The sequence below is a fragment of the Anoplopoma fimbria genome, chromosome 18, assembly GCF_027596085.1.
Source record: "Anoplopoma fimbria isolate UVic2021 breed Golden Eagle Sablefish chromosome 18, Afim_UVic_2022, whole genome shotgun sequence".
NCBI classification, from domain to species: Eukaryota; Metazoa; Chordata; class Actinopteri; order Perciformes; family Anoplopomatidae; genus Anoplopoma; species Anoplopoma fimbria.
The window spans coordinates 4,593,640-4,611,813 of record NC_072466.1 but is presented as its reverse complement, the minus strand read 5'-3'; the positions used below and the strand labels follow the sequence as shown (position 1 = coordinate 4,611,813).

At 43.6% G+C, this 18,174-nt stretch overlaps 1 protein-coding gene across 1 annotated transcript; it reads left to right on the top strand.

The window, feature by feature from the left end:
• Positions 1-7,932: 7,932 nt before the first annotated feature.
• bmp2b (bone morphogenetic protein 2b) lies at positions 7,933-13,920 on the top strand. Its single transcript, XM_054618195.1, has 3 exons — positions 7,933-8,337; positions 9,230-9,600; positions 12,651-13,920. Exons 2-3 carry the CDS (start codon positions 9,243-9,245, stop codon positions 13,562-13,564), a joined length of 1,272 nt encoding a protein of 423 aa, XP_054474170.1. The 5' UTR covers positions 7,933-8,337; positions 9,230-9,242; the 3' UTR covers positions 13,565-13,920.
• Positions 13,921-18,174: the final 4,254 nt, after the last annotated feature.

Below are 18,174 nucleotides of genomic sequence, written 5' to 3'. Positions count from 1 at the left end.
CTGAGGCAAAGTGACTGCACAGTAAAATACAGCAGCTCTCCCCATAGCTTCTGTTGCTCTGTGTATATTCAAGAGAATCCAAGCCATCTGGAGTCTGTTTATTGTATTACAAATGACACATAATGGTAATCTGGCATGTGATGAGAGAACGTGAATTACAGACGGGGGGCATGAAACGGGTATTAACCTTCATTTGATTTCCTTTAAGGAGGACATTTAATTTAAGGCTACATTTTATCTACCTGATTATTCATTACAGTAAGCTCGCCCATAACCGTATGAAACGGGATAAACAGAGGAAACCGCCAATTAAATCACATTCCAGGGAAGATTGGGGGGCTTACTGTATACAGAACAGTTGGTTTAGTGACATAAATATTTACACAAACTGCCACGAATTAAGACAAATGTTACCAGGAAATAGGCTACACTGTGAGGGGCCGGAGCGAGGGTTTGTCTAAATTTATTGGCCTCTGTTGAGTCCCAAATTTTTTGAAAACTGCTTCAAGTGAATGAAGCAAGACAACTGTCGCAGCTCTGCGCTGAATCCCCAGCGGTAAATCATTCCACTGAGCTCGTTCCCTTTACATGATGTGCTTTTCCTTCAAATGCTGAAGGCTTAATGTGATCTGAACATTCATTTTTCCATTGACATTTACAGCAAATACTAACATGGATCATGTATCCGAAGCAGACAGAGCGAGGGAGAGAGGGAGAGAGAGAGATGGGCGGAGATATGAATAGTTGCATCAGACTGGCCCTAGTAGAAGTTAAAGATACATACTGCATGCCCAGGGAGTGGATGTCAGTTAAATGTTTATACAGCTGCTCTGAAGATTATTATTATCATGAAACCACACAGCTATAATGTCATTCTGTGGATGCCAGAGTACAATCAGGTCCTCCCTATAGCCTACTAGCCTCTTCTCTCCCCCTGTCAGACAGCCCTGCTGTTCTGCTCCCTCCAGGCTGTACGGCTGGGCTGAGACTCAGCACGACACCATCGTAATGAAATGTGACAATGAAATGGGTTTGTTCCGGACTAACTTTCGACTATGTGAAAGCCAGTGTTTCGCATTTTGTTCCATATAAAGATGTCTTAGTTTTTTTTTGTTTTTTTTTAATTATAGCTGCAATGCTACTTTAACTCTGTAGGTGTTCAAATCGAGGGAGATTAAATGATTGTTATTGACATGTTTTTGAACACCCCAGCTTGTCAACAAATACAACACACTTCTGAAGACTATAAAAAGGTTGGGCTAAAACATGAGCAGCAGAGCAGCTAACCTTAGTGAACCTAGCACTACTAGTTACTACTAGCACTACTTAGCACTAGCTAGCTTCACAGGATTCTGTTGGCCACTAGGGGGCAGCAGACACAAGCGATAAACACAGCTCTGACATATTACCACCTTTTAAGTTGATACAGCAATCCCATAAACAAATCGTTGCCAATTTAGACATCCAGCTTTTTTGGAACAACACTAGCATTACCTAGCAAATGTAAGTCCAAAATTCCCTCTCTTTTAGCTCTGTTTTGGTCTCCTCCAGTTCTTCAATGAAATAACATTTTATTTAGCTGAGAAATGCTAAACATATGCTTCCTTCAAATGGGGTTGTGTTTAATCTTCTCAAGAGAAGAGTCCATATGAACACCCCCTTCTTCTGGCATTCAAAACCTCGTAGGTGTGGACATTTTTTGGTTGACGCTTAGTTATAATATATTCAAAACTATAAATTCAGAAATATAGATTTTCTATTTTTATTTTATAATATGTCTGAGGAAAATTTTGGTCATCTTTTTCGTCATTATACTTGTATTAATTACATGTATTAATTTAACTAAAGAAAATGCGATACTTCTACCCAATATTGGGTGTATTTGAGACATTTTTACTTCATCAGCAGTAACAATGTGTTTCTCTTTAGTTAATATTATCTACAAGCAAAAAACAACAATATAGCTTTTGGTATTTAGCACCTGAGTGACTATTTATTCTTTAAATGGTTGATAAACTGGCCTTGCCCTGAATGATACGAGATGCTCAGCTTTGTCTAACCTTCTCAGTATTTCACAAGCGATGAAACCCACAGATTGAAGACATTGCCTACGTCATGCAACGGTCTTATCTCATCGCGTGTAAGGAACGTTTTTGTGAAAGCGAAGAACATTTGAAGCTAGAGTGCGTTTTATTACTCATGGCTTGACACGGCAGATGAAATATTTGTTGCTCTTTCATCTTATCCAGCGAGTGATTGAAAATGCTGTCAGTTTGTATTTGCCTGTGAAGGTCACAACACTTCTATCAGGATGTTTCTATTTGTCTTTTTGGTTTCCTGAACCTTTAAAGGACCTGCAGATGCACTTCATTTCACACTGCAGTTTAACTCAGCTGAATACACATATTATCATGTTTAAAACCTAAAAGCAGTGCCATTGAGAGGACAAAAAGCAATCCACTATTCCTGCATGTATTGAATTAGATCTACATAAACAACTATTAATGGAAACCGTCCTTGCTGGAGATGTGTCAGCTCCCGATCCCGTCTCATGTATAGATACTGGCTAAGTGTTTTCCTTCCTCGGCCCGTAAACAGCTGCTTGTGCTTAAGCGGTAAAATGTAAATCTTGACGCTGGCTGTTTATGTAGCCCAAGCTTCTAATCATGCAGACGTATAATTGAGTGACGCATGGTGTCTTTATGAGTGGAGCTGCATTCAAAGGGCAGATCCCTGTATTTATGTCTCTCTCTCTCTCCCTCTCTCTCTCGAAAATGGAAGTAGCTGCCTCTCATCCCATTTACTTGGTTAAACGAAGCATATGTTTATATGAATTCCTATTGTAAGTTGTTTAAGTGTGAGGTCCGTACAGAGCTAAACGTTCCGTACGTGTACGCTGATTTTATAGCCGTGTGGTGTTATTACTGTTTCACAGTCAGAGCATCAAACTTCACTTTGTTCAGTATGTGTAAGAACAAGCAACAAAGACATGGCGTTGACTTCAAAACACATGTGTCTCATAAATAAAAGGAAACACGAGCATTTCTCTGATATGAGACAAGTGATGGAGGATTTAAAATATAAATATAAAAAAGCTCCATCTTCGGTTTTTAATAAAAGCGAAACATTTCACAATATGATAGATAAAATGATATCTTTACCAATGTTACTGATAATTACAAGCTGCAGATCTGGGTTAAGGAGCAACCCTCACTGCCTTGATCAAAGCTCCCTTGTCCCCTATTTAGACAGGAAATTAAAACACAAACAAATAAACTTCGTGCCAAATTGCCTAATTGTGCACAGCTTCTCGTCAGCGACCAACCTCATCGTGCTTCTCAATATTTGAAACATGCAAGCAAGGTTTTGGACCCAGTTTTGTGATCTCTGCGAGGCCATATAATCTGGGGGTGGACTTGTTGCTCAAATTAGTGGGTAGAGAAGTGTGCCACATGTTCAGTATCCATAAATATTGACTCTGGCTTTCTAGCTGGCCGTCTCTGACCTTGGTGGGTTTCCATTTTGGGAGCAACCTATATGAAATGTGTCCCATTTCCCCCACAATCTCTTTCATGCACCATGTGCTCGTGCTTCTGCATAGCCCGTCGGTCGTGCTTCTGCTGTCAAACACATGTGGATTGATGAAGTTTTTCATGGTTTTTCCAAATTAAAAAGACAGCTCCGCTCGGGCGTCGATTTAGAGGCGAGTCACGGCAACAAATCGCTCCCTTGGTTTTCCAGCGACATCTCTGAAGATTATCTCCTTGTAGGTATGTTACTGTGTGTTAAGACTACATCTGGCTCAAGGCAGAGGAATGCAGGCCCTGTGTCTAGCCAAGTTTCTGTTAACAGCAGGTGAAAGGCTAATAGTTGGATCTGCAGTGTCATCTCAGGGCTTCGTCTGCCCCCTGACTCCTGGAATGTACGTGATGACAAGAGAAGGCCGCACCATCCACATCCAGCACAACACGCATGCACGGACACACACGCCACCGACACACACACACACACACACACACACACACACACACACACACACACACACACACACACACACACACACACACACACACACACACACACACTCACACACACACACACACACACACTCTCACAGTGGCATGCAAAGAAATGAGCATGAACAGGACTTTGGTGAGCAGAGGACAATAAACCATGTCTTCTAGTCTTCCGCAGGATTCACGTATTAAAACAACAGAACACATTCTGTCCTAATCTCCCTCAAATAACCACAAAGATTCCCCCTTGAATAGGTTACTTTTGTTATAAGTGTTATGTATAACACATTGTTCTGCCTTAAGGGGGTTTCCTTACAAGAAAAAGATACATCTGTTAGTGGAAGAAAAAGTACATGATGGTGGTCTGATTCATATTATTATTTTGGTTACTGAAGATGACTTCCCCAAAAGGTGAAGGATGAATGGAACATACCGCTGAAGATATATGACCTTCAAATAATAAGAACAATAGATAATATTCAGCCGACGGGGCAATGTGGGTTTGATAAAACAAAACCTAGTCCGGTGGTCGTGCTGTACTTCACCTGAATTTTAGCCTCAAATTATCTTTCACCTGTCAGAAAGGGGTTCATATATCATGAAGACATGGGTCAGATCATTACATAAAGAAAAAAGAGCCAAACATCTAGAAATGGGACAAAACAGATAGATTCAAACAGAGAGTGTTCAGTTGTCTGAGAGCTTTCAGTTGTGTTGTTCCTTCAGCATAGAGCGAGGGCCTCGGGGGGTGGGGGGGGACGGATAAGAGACCGGTCGCATTAGTCCACACTGTGGGACAAGAGGATTTCCAAGAAACTCCAGTTTAAGCTGATAACAACAGTCTAGAGCTAAACCACCGTTATGAGGAGGTGCAGATGCTCCATTGTGTTTTTTTCAACACACCTGTGGAGACTTTGCTGAAGATTCTCCTGCAGGCTCTCCTACAGCCCGAAAAAGTTAAATGTTACTGTTAAAGAAAGAATAATCATTTTTAAGTTCCCATCTATGGATAAGAAATTCTCATTGCAAAAAGATCTGTGAAAGCTCAGTCACTGCTACCCCATAAATAAATATATATATATATTGTATGACAATTATGGAATTGAGCTGTGAGAAACCAAGCATATGCACTTGTTTTGACAAAACTGCATTTTCACTTAAATAATATTTCTGCTTCCTTTAAGCTGTTGCTTTAGAGAGTACAATATCTAGAAATATGCCTAAAACCTAAGAAGGTTCGTAAACTACTGACCTGATGGGCCGATGGCTCGTACAGAACAGCTGAGATCCACGTCAGTATCTCTGTCGTGACCTTAAGTTCTACGCTCTATCTTTCAGACACTATTTACAGCTATCACGAACAAACAAATGCCTGTTGGAGGGGAAAAAACGACAGCAGTGACGGCGGTGGTCGTGCCGGGTGTGACGCCGTCTGGCTAAGTAACAGTTTAACCTCTCAGAGCCCTCCTCAGTAGGTCGTTAATTTGTGCTTCAGATAGCGTATCTCTACCTGCCCCCTCTCTTGGCTGCCAGGGTTTCGCTCCTGCGATGTTGTACTTTCAATCAGCACGTAATTGGATCAGCAGCAGCGATTAGATAAGCATGATGTATCTGGCTCAAAACAATGATATATACAGTATCAGAGGTCGAATGATCTTCTCAAACCACTCTGGGCATCACTGATCAAGTCCCTCAACAGCCTTGGCTAGACACATTCCTCAGCCCTGGACACAAGCTGTGCCAAGGCGCACACACACACACACACACTTAGAATATGTGCATGAACGTGCACTCAAAACACACACATTTATATGCCCAGTCATTCAACCAAAACACTTATTTATACAGAAAGAAAAAGAGGGAGAGAGCCCGAAGATAAAGCCCTCTCTCTCTAATCCTCTCACCCGGGTAATTAAAGATACTCACAGCTTACTGTGTGAGGCCTTATCCTCCAATCTAAAGCATCGAAATGCCGAGCAGCTTTTACCTGAGTTTGGCTTTAGAGCACTAGCTTCACCAAGCGGTGTTTTGGCAACAGCCAAGACCCAACTGTCACTGCCAAACGGATTAACACGACAATAGAGCAAATCTATGCAGTATGAATTAACACGTTCTCCCATAGTTTGATTTTATGAATGAATGGGAGAATAAATGAATGAATGAAGTGAAAAGGAATAACTTCAAATGGACAGAAAGTAAATGACCTTTTAGTGAATCCGTTAATGAAATAAAAGGCAAAAAATAATCTGGAAAGCAAAAGAAATCAAAGAGATTCTGTAAAATTGCTTGGATCCAGCAAGGGGAAGGCCAAGAAACTGTACACACTGCCACTCAGGTAACGGCATGCACCCACGGGCCTCTCTGTATTTTAATTGCTAAGTGGATGATCTGGGATTATCCCTCATAAAATGTTATTGTCCTGGAAAGGAGAGAAAGATATCTTGTGATCTGTGGGGGATTTAATCTATTGCTATCTCTCCCAAGAAAACAGGCGCGCTTTGGCCAAAACACAGCCGCCTGCCCCGACCATCATCACCTAATGGAAGTCACTCGAGGGGAATCAATGGAGGCTTTTCTTATGGAGATGACCCAAACATTACTGCTGTTGACTACACCCCACAGGCGAGAAACAAAGCAGCAAAGTTTCTCTCTCACCCCCCTCTACGCCAAAGAGAGAATGCACTGTATAAACACAAGCAGGTACTCTCCCAAGTCTAAATGAAACTTGAAAAAAAAAAAAAAAGAATAACAGAGGAAAAGAAAAAGAACAGATACATATTTCATATCAGACCAAAGCAGCCTGTCCAAGGAGACGAGTTTGCGTGAGAAGAGTTTCAAATTGTTGAGTGTTACCTAAATTAATATAGCAGCAATATGTGCAGCCAAAACCTGCCGCTCATATATTGATGAACGGCTGTGAAATGACATGGAAAAAAAAATCGATCGAGCCAGGAGGAAGCATTTATAAATCTGCTCTGGTGTCAGACACACATGTACAAGCACAACCACCCACACACACACACACACACACACACACACACACACACACACACACACACGGTGAAGTTCAGCAGGAGGATGTGATAGTCCCTCTGCTGGGACTAATCCTTTAAAACCACAAAGGCAACACATTGTGATGGCTTTATCTATTAGACCTTAATCCAAAAGCTAAACACGTTTGATCCAGCTATTAACACCTTGATTAATTATCTATTTATGAAGCAGCTTGAGGTGACATGCTTTTTTTCTCTCCTCTTTTTTCACCTTGTGGTCAAACTCACAGGAATATTACACCACCTAGGGACTTACAACAAGATGTTATTTAAAAACAGAAATAGACGATTGCTAGTATGGAACATAACCTCAAAAAACAAACAACTAAAAGCAACAGTATGGTTTTAACTGTTGACTTAATGACTATTTTTATGGCGTGAATTTTCCAGGACACGTATAGATGAGAGTGGAAAAAGAGGTTTTAAAAAAAAACAAACAGATATTTTATTTATATATGGTTCTTAAAACTATATGAGGGGCCACATGGATCACTGAGGAGGGGCTCAGCATTTTGTGGAATTATTTAAATTCACTATAATGTGACTTAAATGAAATGTGAGACTGTATAAAAATACTTTTCCAGTTTTTAATCTACTGCCCCCCCAAAAGCCAGTAGAAAAACACAATCCTCCAGTGAGGGTCCCTGTGGCTAAACCTTATCCAACCTGGAGCTCCTAATGTGCGTTTATTTGCCATCCTTAGACGGTGAAAACGTTTGGAGCCTCCGGGTTATGGAGGTCTGCAGGAGGTGCTTCCCAGTGGACAAATGATTGACAGCCCTCGGTGACATCACTGCACGACAAAAGGAGTCGCTGGTGGAGGAGCAGGCACCAATCAAGTCTACTACGCAGAGGAGAGGCGAGGTCCAAGGAGCGACTCTCCAGTGCTCTTACAGCTCTTTTTACCTCCACTCTTCTCTTTTATTTATTATTTTTTTGGGGGTGAAAAGATGTTCCACCAAGATGCTTTATACTTAGCTCGGTCCAGCCTACTCGAGCCCGCTTCCTCATAGACTTAACATCCTTTTTTTTTTTTTTTTTTTTTTCTCCTTCCTTTTTCTTTCCGTGCTGACCAAGACCTAACCTAACCTAACCTAACCTAACCTAACAACCCCGAAATCATAGCAGCTGGTGAGGATATGTCGGTGGAGGGTATGGGCTGTCTCTGGTCCCTGGAGGAGAAGCAGTGTGGATTAAACACGAATTAATGTGGAATTTATCGGAGCCCAAAGGTGGAACGACGACCGGACACAGCGCTTCCTCGTCAGGTAAAATAAGAACCAGAATAAGAATAATAATTTTTTTTTTCATTATTATTATTATTATTATCAGATTGTTTAAACTTTTACAAAAGAATATAGAGTACACACTAACATGCTTCAAGAGGAAACTAGAAAACCAACAACGTATGCTGACTGGGTGTGTGCGTAAAAGTTAAAGCGTCCACATTTTGGGACCTGGAGGGGGGGTAAAGAAGTGAAAAGAGAATTAAAAAAAAAAAAAGAAACTTGCTTCTTTGAACATTATGTTTCTCAGATGATATTTAGTTCTTTAGTTTCTTTCTGTTTTTCTGTTTTGATGTCTTGTCCCGGGCTACATCTGTCAGATCTAACACCTGCGAGCCTCTTGAAGTAACTCTATCCCTTATGATTACACACGACCGTCAAAGCCTCTGCACATACCCCTGTGACTGCCTCTCCTGCTGCCCTGGGTCCTCTCTGCCTCCCCGACATGCTTTCATGCCTCCTGTGATCTCTCAGACTTGCCTTTTCTTTTTCACATCACTTCCCTTAAACATTGCTTTTCCTATCTCTTCTAATTGGAGACTTTATGTCTGCGGTGTCTTTGATTTGCCATCCCATCCCCACCTCCCTCCACCTTTTTTTTTGTCTCTTTCATAACTCCCCTCACCTTGATATTTCCATGTTTCTGCTCATGTTAAGATCTTCTGTTTCACTATATTGCCTGCGGGGCTGTTATTCACAGTTTGTTCTACTTCAAAGTGAGGAGCTGTCTTCCCTTTTTAACCTGCTCTCCTTCAATCATTCCTACTGTATGTGGAGAGGAGAGGAGGGGGTGCTGTGCTGTGCTGTGTGTCTACCTCATGTCAATACCTCAGCGCCAGTGTATTGACTGGGAAACCCAACTTTCTCCACACAGGGACTGACTGATCATGGTCGCCGTGGTCCGCTCTCTCATGGTACTGCTGCTGGCTCAGGTGTTGCTGGAAGGTGCCACGGGACTCATCCCCGAGGTCGGCCGGAGGAAATACAGCGAATCTGGCGCAAAGCAGACCCCCCAGCAGTCGGAGAGCTTCCTCAACGAGTTCGAGCTCCGGCTTCTCAATATGTTCGGACTGAGACGCAGGCCGACCCCGAGCAAGCAAGCAGTGGTGCCGCAGTACATGGTGGATCTTTACCGCATGCACTCAGCCAACGGAGACCACAGCACTAAAAGACCCAAGAGCATGGGGAGGCACGCAGAGAGAGCCGCCAGCAAGGCCAACACGATTAGAAGCTTTCACCACGAAGGTATGTATTAGTGACATACCTTTACCTGTCTCCCTCAGACGGAGAACCTGTGTTTAAACATGACTCAAGGCTGAACTTCAGAGTCTGCGTTATGGAGAGTTAGTCACTCACAGGTGACACTTTAATCAGCTGCTCAAACATGATTTTACAAACAAACATCTCAATTAAACTGAACTTTCATATATGTAGTGATGCAAGCTTTACCAAAACATCCCTCTCTCTCTCTCCACCCTCTGGAGCAGCTGTCACAGGCTTCAAAAACATCAAGGGGGTGGTGTCTCTGGGGTAATTTGTTTCTTAATAATTGATGGTGTTTGCGTGGGCTCTGAAAACAGTTTTTCCAGACACGCACCAGGAGAGCAGGGTAAAGGGCAGGTGATAGTCAATGACACAAGACATGACATTATTCCAACACGCGTTATGACAAAGTTATCGTGTCAGACTGAATTCTGAGTCATTTCTAACAGGACTTTAATGAGTCCTTGGTTAAAAAAAAAGAAGAAAAAAAAGGGGTGGAGAGGAGGAGAGGAGGTCTTTACTCCTTTCCAAATCGGCCCTCTCTCCGCGCCGTGCGCCATTACGCACGTTCCAACAACACCATAATTGCTCACTTAGTTTATATGCTCGTTCGTGCTGATTGTTGGATTCAGTATTTCAATTCCATTTTTAAATCCAAGTTGAACACATGCTGCTCGGGTGAATAAGCCTGACGTGGATACAGTGCATTAGTTCACCAGCTGTACACTTTGTGTTTACTCAATGCCACTGGCGACCAGGGTTATTTTAAGCTGCCTAAAATAATCTAACAGGTGAAATTTAAACATGACTGATGCTTTATTTATATATAAAGCTGGGCAGCACAGCGGAGCACCTGGTCGTAATATCAAGATGATTTATGTACGATTAAAAAAATAATACCTTGACTGTCAAACATAGCAACTCTGTATCTACCATTCGATTTCAAATGTTCCTATAGTCCAGTTTTTTTTTTACAACATAGTCCATAGGGGCTCTACACAGAGTCCTTATACAGAGTCCTAAGTGTTTGAGTGGGGAAGTTTCCATCAGGGGTGAGTCAGAGGGGTGGTTGAGTGGTTGCTTGGGTGCTCTCCAGAGGGCCCAGTGCAATGACACCCAGTGGCTATACTGACACACTACAAACAAGCTTGGCCCGGGTCAGCCAGGCTGAGTGACTGCTCCCTGCCCACTGCTGGAAACCTCCGCGCCGGGCCAGCACACACCTTGACACCGCCGGCCATTACCACTGTGTTCAGACAGTGTTTACACATGCTCCGCTGGCTCTTTCATCCTATGCTACCAGAGCTGCAAGGGTTGTTAGTCTACCCCGCGTCCAGAGACGTGCAATTGATGGCTGCGCCGCATAATAAGCATGTATCTGCAGATGTAAGTGCAGCACATCGATGCAAACGGCTCTAATCATTCATCAAATCTGCCATCTGATATTAAATTCACTCGGATAATTAATTTCACTCCTCTCGCTTTTCAAAAATAACCATTTCCCCTGCCAAATAGAACATTTCCACTATTGCACAGGAAGTGGCTGCTCGAGACAGGTCCGTGATGAATGACCCAACATTAGCCTTTATCTTTTGTTTTGGCATGCAGCGCAAAAAGAAATTAGGAATGTTGATACACTCATATCTGTGGTTCACACGTTTTCGACAAGCCCCAACTTGTTCACACAGAGGAGAGAGACAGACGGGAGAGAGTGAGAAGGCTGCCGCAGAAAGAAACGGAGAAAGAGTGACAGACAAGGAGGCGGAAAGAAAAGAGGATTTGGGGCTAAGAGAACAGAGGAGAGGGGGATTTGGGAGCTGAGGAAGGAAAGAAAGAGAGGGATTGGGGACAGGGGAGAGGGAACGAGAGACAGGGGGCTTTCCCACATCAAATGAGGAGTGATAGGCCTAATTGAGGTCTTTGTGCCTCTCGAGGGAGGTTTAGGATGAGATGGTGGAATTTCCTAAATGGCTCCTTTGAAACAACCCAGAGTTCAAAGTTTGTGTTTGTTTTACCACACCAAACAGATTAAAAAGTGTGTCTATACGTCGTCTCTGAACTTCATAAAGTACAAGTTCAAAGTGGAGTAGCCTTAAAGAAAATTGCAGCTTCAACTTCTGTCATTTATGGTACAACATAGAAGGCGAATACCTCGCACTTTGAGGGAGGAGAGCGTTTCCAGGCTTAGATCTGTTAGCAATAAAGTTAACAATAAAATAACAAACATTGCATCTGTTTCCTTTTTTTGTGGACTACAGATTCTCTCCAGAATTGAGATATTAATAGCGTTCTTTCTTTAAGAAGTCTTCTTTAATGGGATTATTATATTTCACATTGCAACAGTGATATTTAAGAGCTGTCCAGTTCTATCAAAGTTATTGCAACAATTGGCATTTATGTTATAATTCATGTCATCTGTTTTATATTGATCTCCACATTGCTCTTCCGTTCAAACTCATCTTTTTTTTTTACTGATTGTGGGAAATGTGTGCAGCCGCCATCTTTACGGCAATTGTGCCATTTGAAGGCAGCTTGACGAGCATGTTTGATCTTATCAACAGATTGAAGCGCAGCGCTTTCATCTTCTGCCGTTTAGCCTGATACATTTATGAGTATGACACTAATGACGTTCTTACATCACCGTGAGAGTATTACGCTGAGTCATACATGCAAAGTGTCCATGTGTGTGTTAATGACTGTGTGACAATGGCCCACACCCATTCAGCGAAACAACGTGGCAGCTTGGGCGGCTGCGCAGAAAGAAGGCTGCAAGTTGTGTGTGAGTGCATGTGTGTGTGTGAGAGAGAGAGACAGAGAGAGACAGAGAGAGAGAGACAGAGAGAGAAACCATGAGAGAAACCATCGTTTGCCAATATTTCCCTGCTCACAGATGATCCATAAAGCCACCCAGGCTTTAATCATAGATGTTGTTTCTCGTTCTTGTACCATGCGTACACTCTTTGTTTCATCCTTGGCATGAATTTCCCAGATATCCTCTTACGCTATGTTTGTCTCTGTGCCATCTCTTGTAGAGTCTATGGAGGCCCTGGCTAGGCTGAAAGGTAAAACAACCCAGCAGTTCTACTTCAACCTCACTACAATCCCTGATGAGGAGCTCATCACCTCTGCAGAGCTTCGCGTCTACAGGGACCAGGTCATGGGAGCTGCACCCCCCAACAACAGCTCCAGAAACAGCAGCACTAGTGATAGCACTCCTGCTGGAGGCCTCCATCGTATCAACATTTATGAGATATTCGGAGTTCCCTCCCCTCAAGTGAGGGAACCCCTGGCACGTCTGCTGGACACTCGGCTAGTGCAGGACTCTTTGAGCCGCTGGGAGAGCTTTGATGTCAGTCCCGCCGTGTCCCAGTGGACCTCTGGGAAAGGTCACAACCACGGCTTCATGGTGGAGGTGCTTCACCCACATGAGGGTGAAATGGACGGGGAGCATGCCCAGAGACGTAGCAAGCACCTTAGGGTGAGTCGGTCCCTGCACCAGGACCAGGACTCGTGGCCTCAGGCTCGGCCTCTGCTGGTGACGTACGGCCATGACGGCCGCGGGGACTCGGTGCTCCACACGCGGGAAAAACGTCAGGCGGCGCTCCGCAAACAGCGCAGGAAGCACCAGCACAAGGCCAGCTGCAAGAGGCATGCCCTGTACGTGGACTTCAGCGACGTGGGGTGGAACGAGTGGATAGTGGCGCCCCCCGGCTACCACGCCTTTTATTGCCACGGGGAATGTCCGTTCCCCCTAGCAGACCATCTCAATTCTACCAATCACGCCATTGTGCAGACGCTGGTCAATTCAGTGAACTCGAACATCCCCAGAGCCTGTTGCGTGCCCACGGACCTCAGCCCCATCTCCCTGCTCTACCTGGATGAATACGAGAAGGTCATCCTGAAAAACTACCAGGACATGGTGGTGGAGGGATGTGGCTGCCGGTGAGAAACGGACAGTGGTATGGATAGAAAGAGAGCGCGGGCACGAAAGACTGAAAGAGACATCAGAGGTTATTATGGACACCCGGTTTCCCAATGAAGACGTTTTATTTATATGAAAGACAAAACAGAGCTATTGTGGAAGAAGAAAAAAAAGCTATATATGAATATATTTATGTCTACGTAAAGTTGGGAAAAATAAATATTTTAATCAGAGGAATATTCCTTTACTGGTTTTGAAAATGTATTTCTGATGTACATTTCGAAATGGGTGCAATACCACATGAAGTATAATGCTCAGATTTTTATTTTGTATTTATTTCTATTATAACCACTTTATTTGTAAATAAATTATGTGTATTTATCGTGAAAAAAAACAAAACGTGGTCACTCCAATTTTCCATGAGCAGCTACAGTGAACCAGTCACCATCACTGTTGATGTATCCATGTCAGGGGTTAACATGTGTGGCTGACATGAATAACAGAGTTTCAAATTCTGACAGAAATTAGCTGCACAAATATAGCACATGACAAGAGGCTCACACTGCACTGATTGCAAACCAAGCATTGGACTCTTTTGGTTAATGTAATTGGAAACCAACAACAATAGAGGCGCGGAGAGGAAAGCGACCGAGCCGGGGTCAGGGTGCCGGCTGGTGTAATGAACTGCGGTGGGGTGCAGGGTCACGGGACGGGAGTGACAAGTTACAAGCCCTTAAATGGGATAGACTCCCAAGGGAGTATTAGAAAAACACCAGAGCATGTTTTCATGCATTACATGTCACTGCAAAGATCCCTGGGAAGGTTTGTCTAGCTCCTATGTTTTTTCTGGTCCTCACCGTATTAACGGAGGCGGGGTGAATCTGCAGGGCTTCTGAGGAAGGTCTGACAGGGGCGCAGGGTTTTATTTATAGTACGATTTGAGGCTGAAAGATTGCAAACTGCCAGTCAGACACACTAACAGGCTCTCAGCGAGAAAATATTCCTACTGGCACTTTTTATTTAATTAATAAAGACAAACACACACCTGCACCTGTCCACATACACATGCTCAGACAGATTCTTCCCCACTTCAGTGTTGGCTGCCTTTCTTTGTCGTCTCTGACTCATAAGGCTCTGATGTGTTTCAGCACTGAAGTAAAAAAAATAGAAAGAAAGAAATACAGGGGCAACTACTCAGCTGCAGCAGATCATGAAGTGCAACACAAACAATGCCAAACACTGACGCTGAACACAGCTTAAGAGTCTCGCTTTATTCACAAAGACAGAAACAAAACGTTCCATTTGTTGCAGTAAGACGAAGTTTGAATCATGAACACCTGAGTCAATATCCTCATACTGCAACGTTTTTTGATGGAAACAACATAGCATCCAGACCAAGTAGACTATAACTGCTCCAGAAAGACACAGATGAAAGTTTTAAAGTGTAGCCACAATAGCGTTTAGATAATGAGAGGGAGAAGAGAGGCAGAGAGGGAGAGTTTTGCGGAGTTTGACGGACTGCGTTTTTATGCTGTGTTTGCATTAGAAAGGGTTTGGAGGGATCACAAGGCAGCTCAAAATGCTCTAAATAGAATGTTTTTTATGTGAGCGCACATTGGGACCGTGGAATGTTGGTTTTCAATCTCAGACACATGCATACGCTCGCATGGAAAACCGACGTGGTTGTTTTTTCAATCATCTATTCAAGGGTTTCCTGGTGGGCTTTTTCTCTTCAAAAAACAAATGTGCGTCGGACAAAGATATGCTTGTTACTTATATAGGAAATGTAAATCAAAACATTTGGGAAAAGGGCCGTGAGACTTTATTCACGGGCAGTAAAAACATTGAAATGTCACTTTTTTTTTCATGTGCCTCAGATCATATCTGTTTACCTATTCTTATTCTCCAAGGGTGTTTGCACCCGTCTACTCCAGATGATGCAACTATCCAATTATTTTATACCCTCCCAACGTGTACACACACCTCCTCCTCCTCCCACCACATTTCAGTTTCAATCTTCTGCATGTGTTATTTTATTCTACCTTGCATCTCCACCCCCCCCCCCCCCCCCCCTTTGGTCCCATCTGGTGTCCATTTCTCCTCTGTGGACCCCCACCGCACCACAACCCCACACATGGGCTGCACATACCTCTGCCAGTAGCAGCACCATTTTAATGGACTTCAGGAGGAAGTCACTTCGCTGGCACACTTAATGAACATTTGATACAAATGTACACTAAAAACCTAAACCTCCAAAAACGTTTCTGGAATTTTTTTTTGTTGAGCAAAAAAAAAAAAAAAAAGTGTTAAGATTTAGCGGTTTAGCCTTTATAGTTCAAGTCCATAAACCTTTCATTGGGTTGGGTGGAAATACTGCTCCAGGGTGGGTGACACATGGGTAGCACTCCCGTAACTCCCCTCCTTCACCCGGTCCCTGCTGAACCTGGGTTCCAGTTGTACTGTGAGTCGGCCACTGTTCCTCGACTTCAAGTGCTTCTCTCTTTAGAGCCACGTTAGCATCAGACAGCTCCTCGGGGACCACTCCTAAACTTCTCACTAAGAACAGGGGTGAAGGGGTCAAAGTAATAAGGACCTATTATCTCTGCCATTACTGACTGACTTCCAGGCTCGTCACGTCATCGCGGGCAAGCGACTTTGAGAGTGGTCAGCCACTGGTTGAGACTGAGAACATGTTTGTTTGAGTCCTTTCTATTTATCCAGCACAACCACCATCTATTTTATGGCATAGGAGAACCGATGATGAGCTAAAGATTTAGTCTGTGTGTAACTGTATATTCCATGATTTTGGTACAAAAGCACAACTGTGAGATATGCGTTCTTGGCAAGATTCTCTTCACCTGCTACACAGACCTCTGCAAAGTCGCTCTCCGAAAACAGATTTTCCCCTTTCCTTCTCCACGAACATCTGGTAAATCTGTTAAAGGTGTCCTTCGCTGTCCTTGTTTACGCACAAAACACACAACAGAGCCGCCGCACAACTGATGAGCATAACACTGGGAGCTGGGACCTACTAGCGTGGCAGGGCTCGTTCGTTTTGTTTGGTGAGTGGCAAACCACACCAAAACTATCTGCAGACCCAAACAAACCCAAATCATAAGGGCTATAAAATCAGATTTCCAGATTTCTGGCAGGCCCAGAATTGGAAAGTATGCGGCGTGCCGTGTATCTTTGATGAGACAGAGGGCTCAGTCACTACGGGAGATCTCGACTGGCTCTGTGCCAAGGTGAGACATGAACACGTAGAGAAGTGAAGAGCAACAGTGCCCACTTTAGAGCCTTTTTCTAACTTCGGATCTTTTCTCCTTCATGTGCTGCACACACTAATTTTAGAGGTGGTGCACATGCTGTTTTTTCTTTTCTTCTGTATTCTGAGAACAGCCAGTGAGATGACGTCCAGCATAGCTGAGACTGTGGCATCTGTGCTGCAGCTCTGAACACATCAAACAGACGGGCGTCCGCAGATTCAGGAGCAGAGCGAATATGGAAATTACTTTTCCAGAATGACTGCACGGATGATTGTACTTTTACATATATACAATGTTAGGCCTCTCATTCTTCCACGTGCATATGTCTGCACGTACAAGCACATATGAATTAAAGCTATGTGTGTGTGCCACAAATGCTCCAGTTTTGACTGTTGAACGTGTCTGTGGATCTGCATTATAAAAAGCAATGAAGGAAATGACAAAAAACTTGCTAACTTGCTCCTGAAATATGCTCGGATACGACCATTACTGTAAGCGCTAATCATCCATGCAATCGCGGTGCCGTTGGCCTGGAGTGACATGCTGAAATCATTACCCCTGGCTGGGACTCAATGGAAGAGACCATTATATAGCCTTATACTCACAGCAGAAGAGTCTTGTAGTTAAGCTATAGTGCAGAGTTAAAAGCCTGTCTACCATAATGATACTCTCGAGAACAAGGCAATGAAACCTTAGAGGATGGACAAGACCTTAGGCCAGACACTTTTTATCGAGGGGCGATGGGGGGCAGCAGCAGGAGGAACGACCTCGTAACATCGGAGCTGGTCATCTCTCACCCAAGGACTTCTAATAACTCACACATTTCTTGGGATATCTGGACACAGTGTGCATACACACCATAACCCGCTCATTCACACTGTTTTGATCGCAGTAAAATAAGAAAAATACTTTCAATCAATCAATAACTATCATAAAGATTGTTTTTAACTGTTATTCTGCGATCAACGAATGGTCTCCAGGATGTGTACCTTGCACTTTCCACAGAGGAAACAGGAAGCAGTTCCATATGGACCACATATGGGCTTCCAAAACAGGCTGGAGGATGGATTTGTCTCTAGATACTGATCTAAGGTCAGTGTTGTGTTTACTCCTCTGATGGTTACAGTTGGGTTTGTTTTTTTTTTTTTGGGGGGGGGAGGGTAAACCCGACTGATCCTGGAACCTTGCCGAAGGGCGTCTCCTACACCCCGATCTTGAAAGGGGTTGTGTGGTTACGGGAGCGACCTCCATCTTTGTAGCAGGAAGTGCAGAGATCAATCAAAGGGAGCTACATGACATCCCCCAGCATGCCTGTTTAATAAATGTCAATCTCAAGCACAGTAAATCTCATACATTACCACGCGTACG

Bases quoted from the DNA above. Each gene is read 5' to 3' on its own strand.
- bmp2b (XM_054618195.1), top strand. From the start codon at position 9,243: ATGGTCGCCGTGGTCCGCTCTCTCATGGTACTGCTGCTGGCTCAGGTG. The intron at 9,601-12,650 runs GTATGTATTAGT...CATCTCTTGTAG, and splicing joins TAGAAGCTTTCACCACGAAG to AGTCTATGGAGGCCCTGGCT.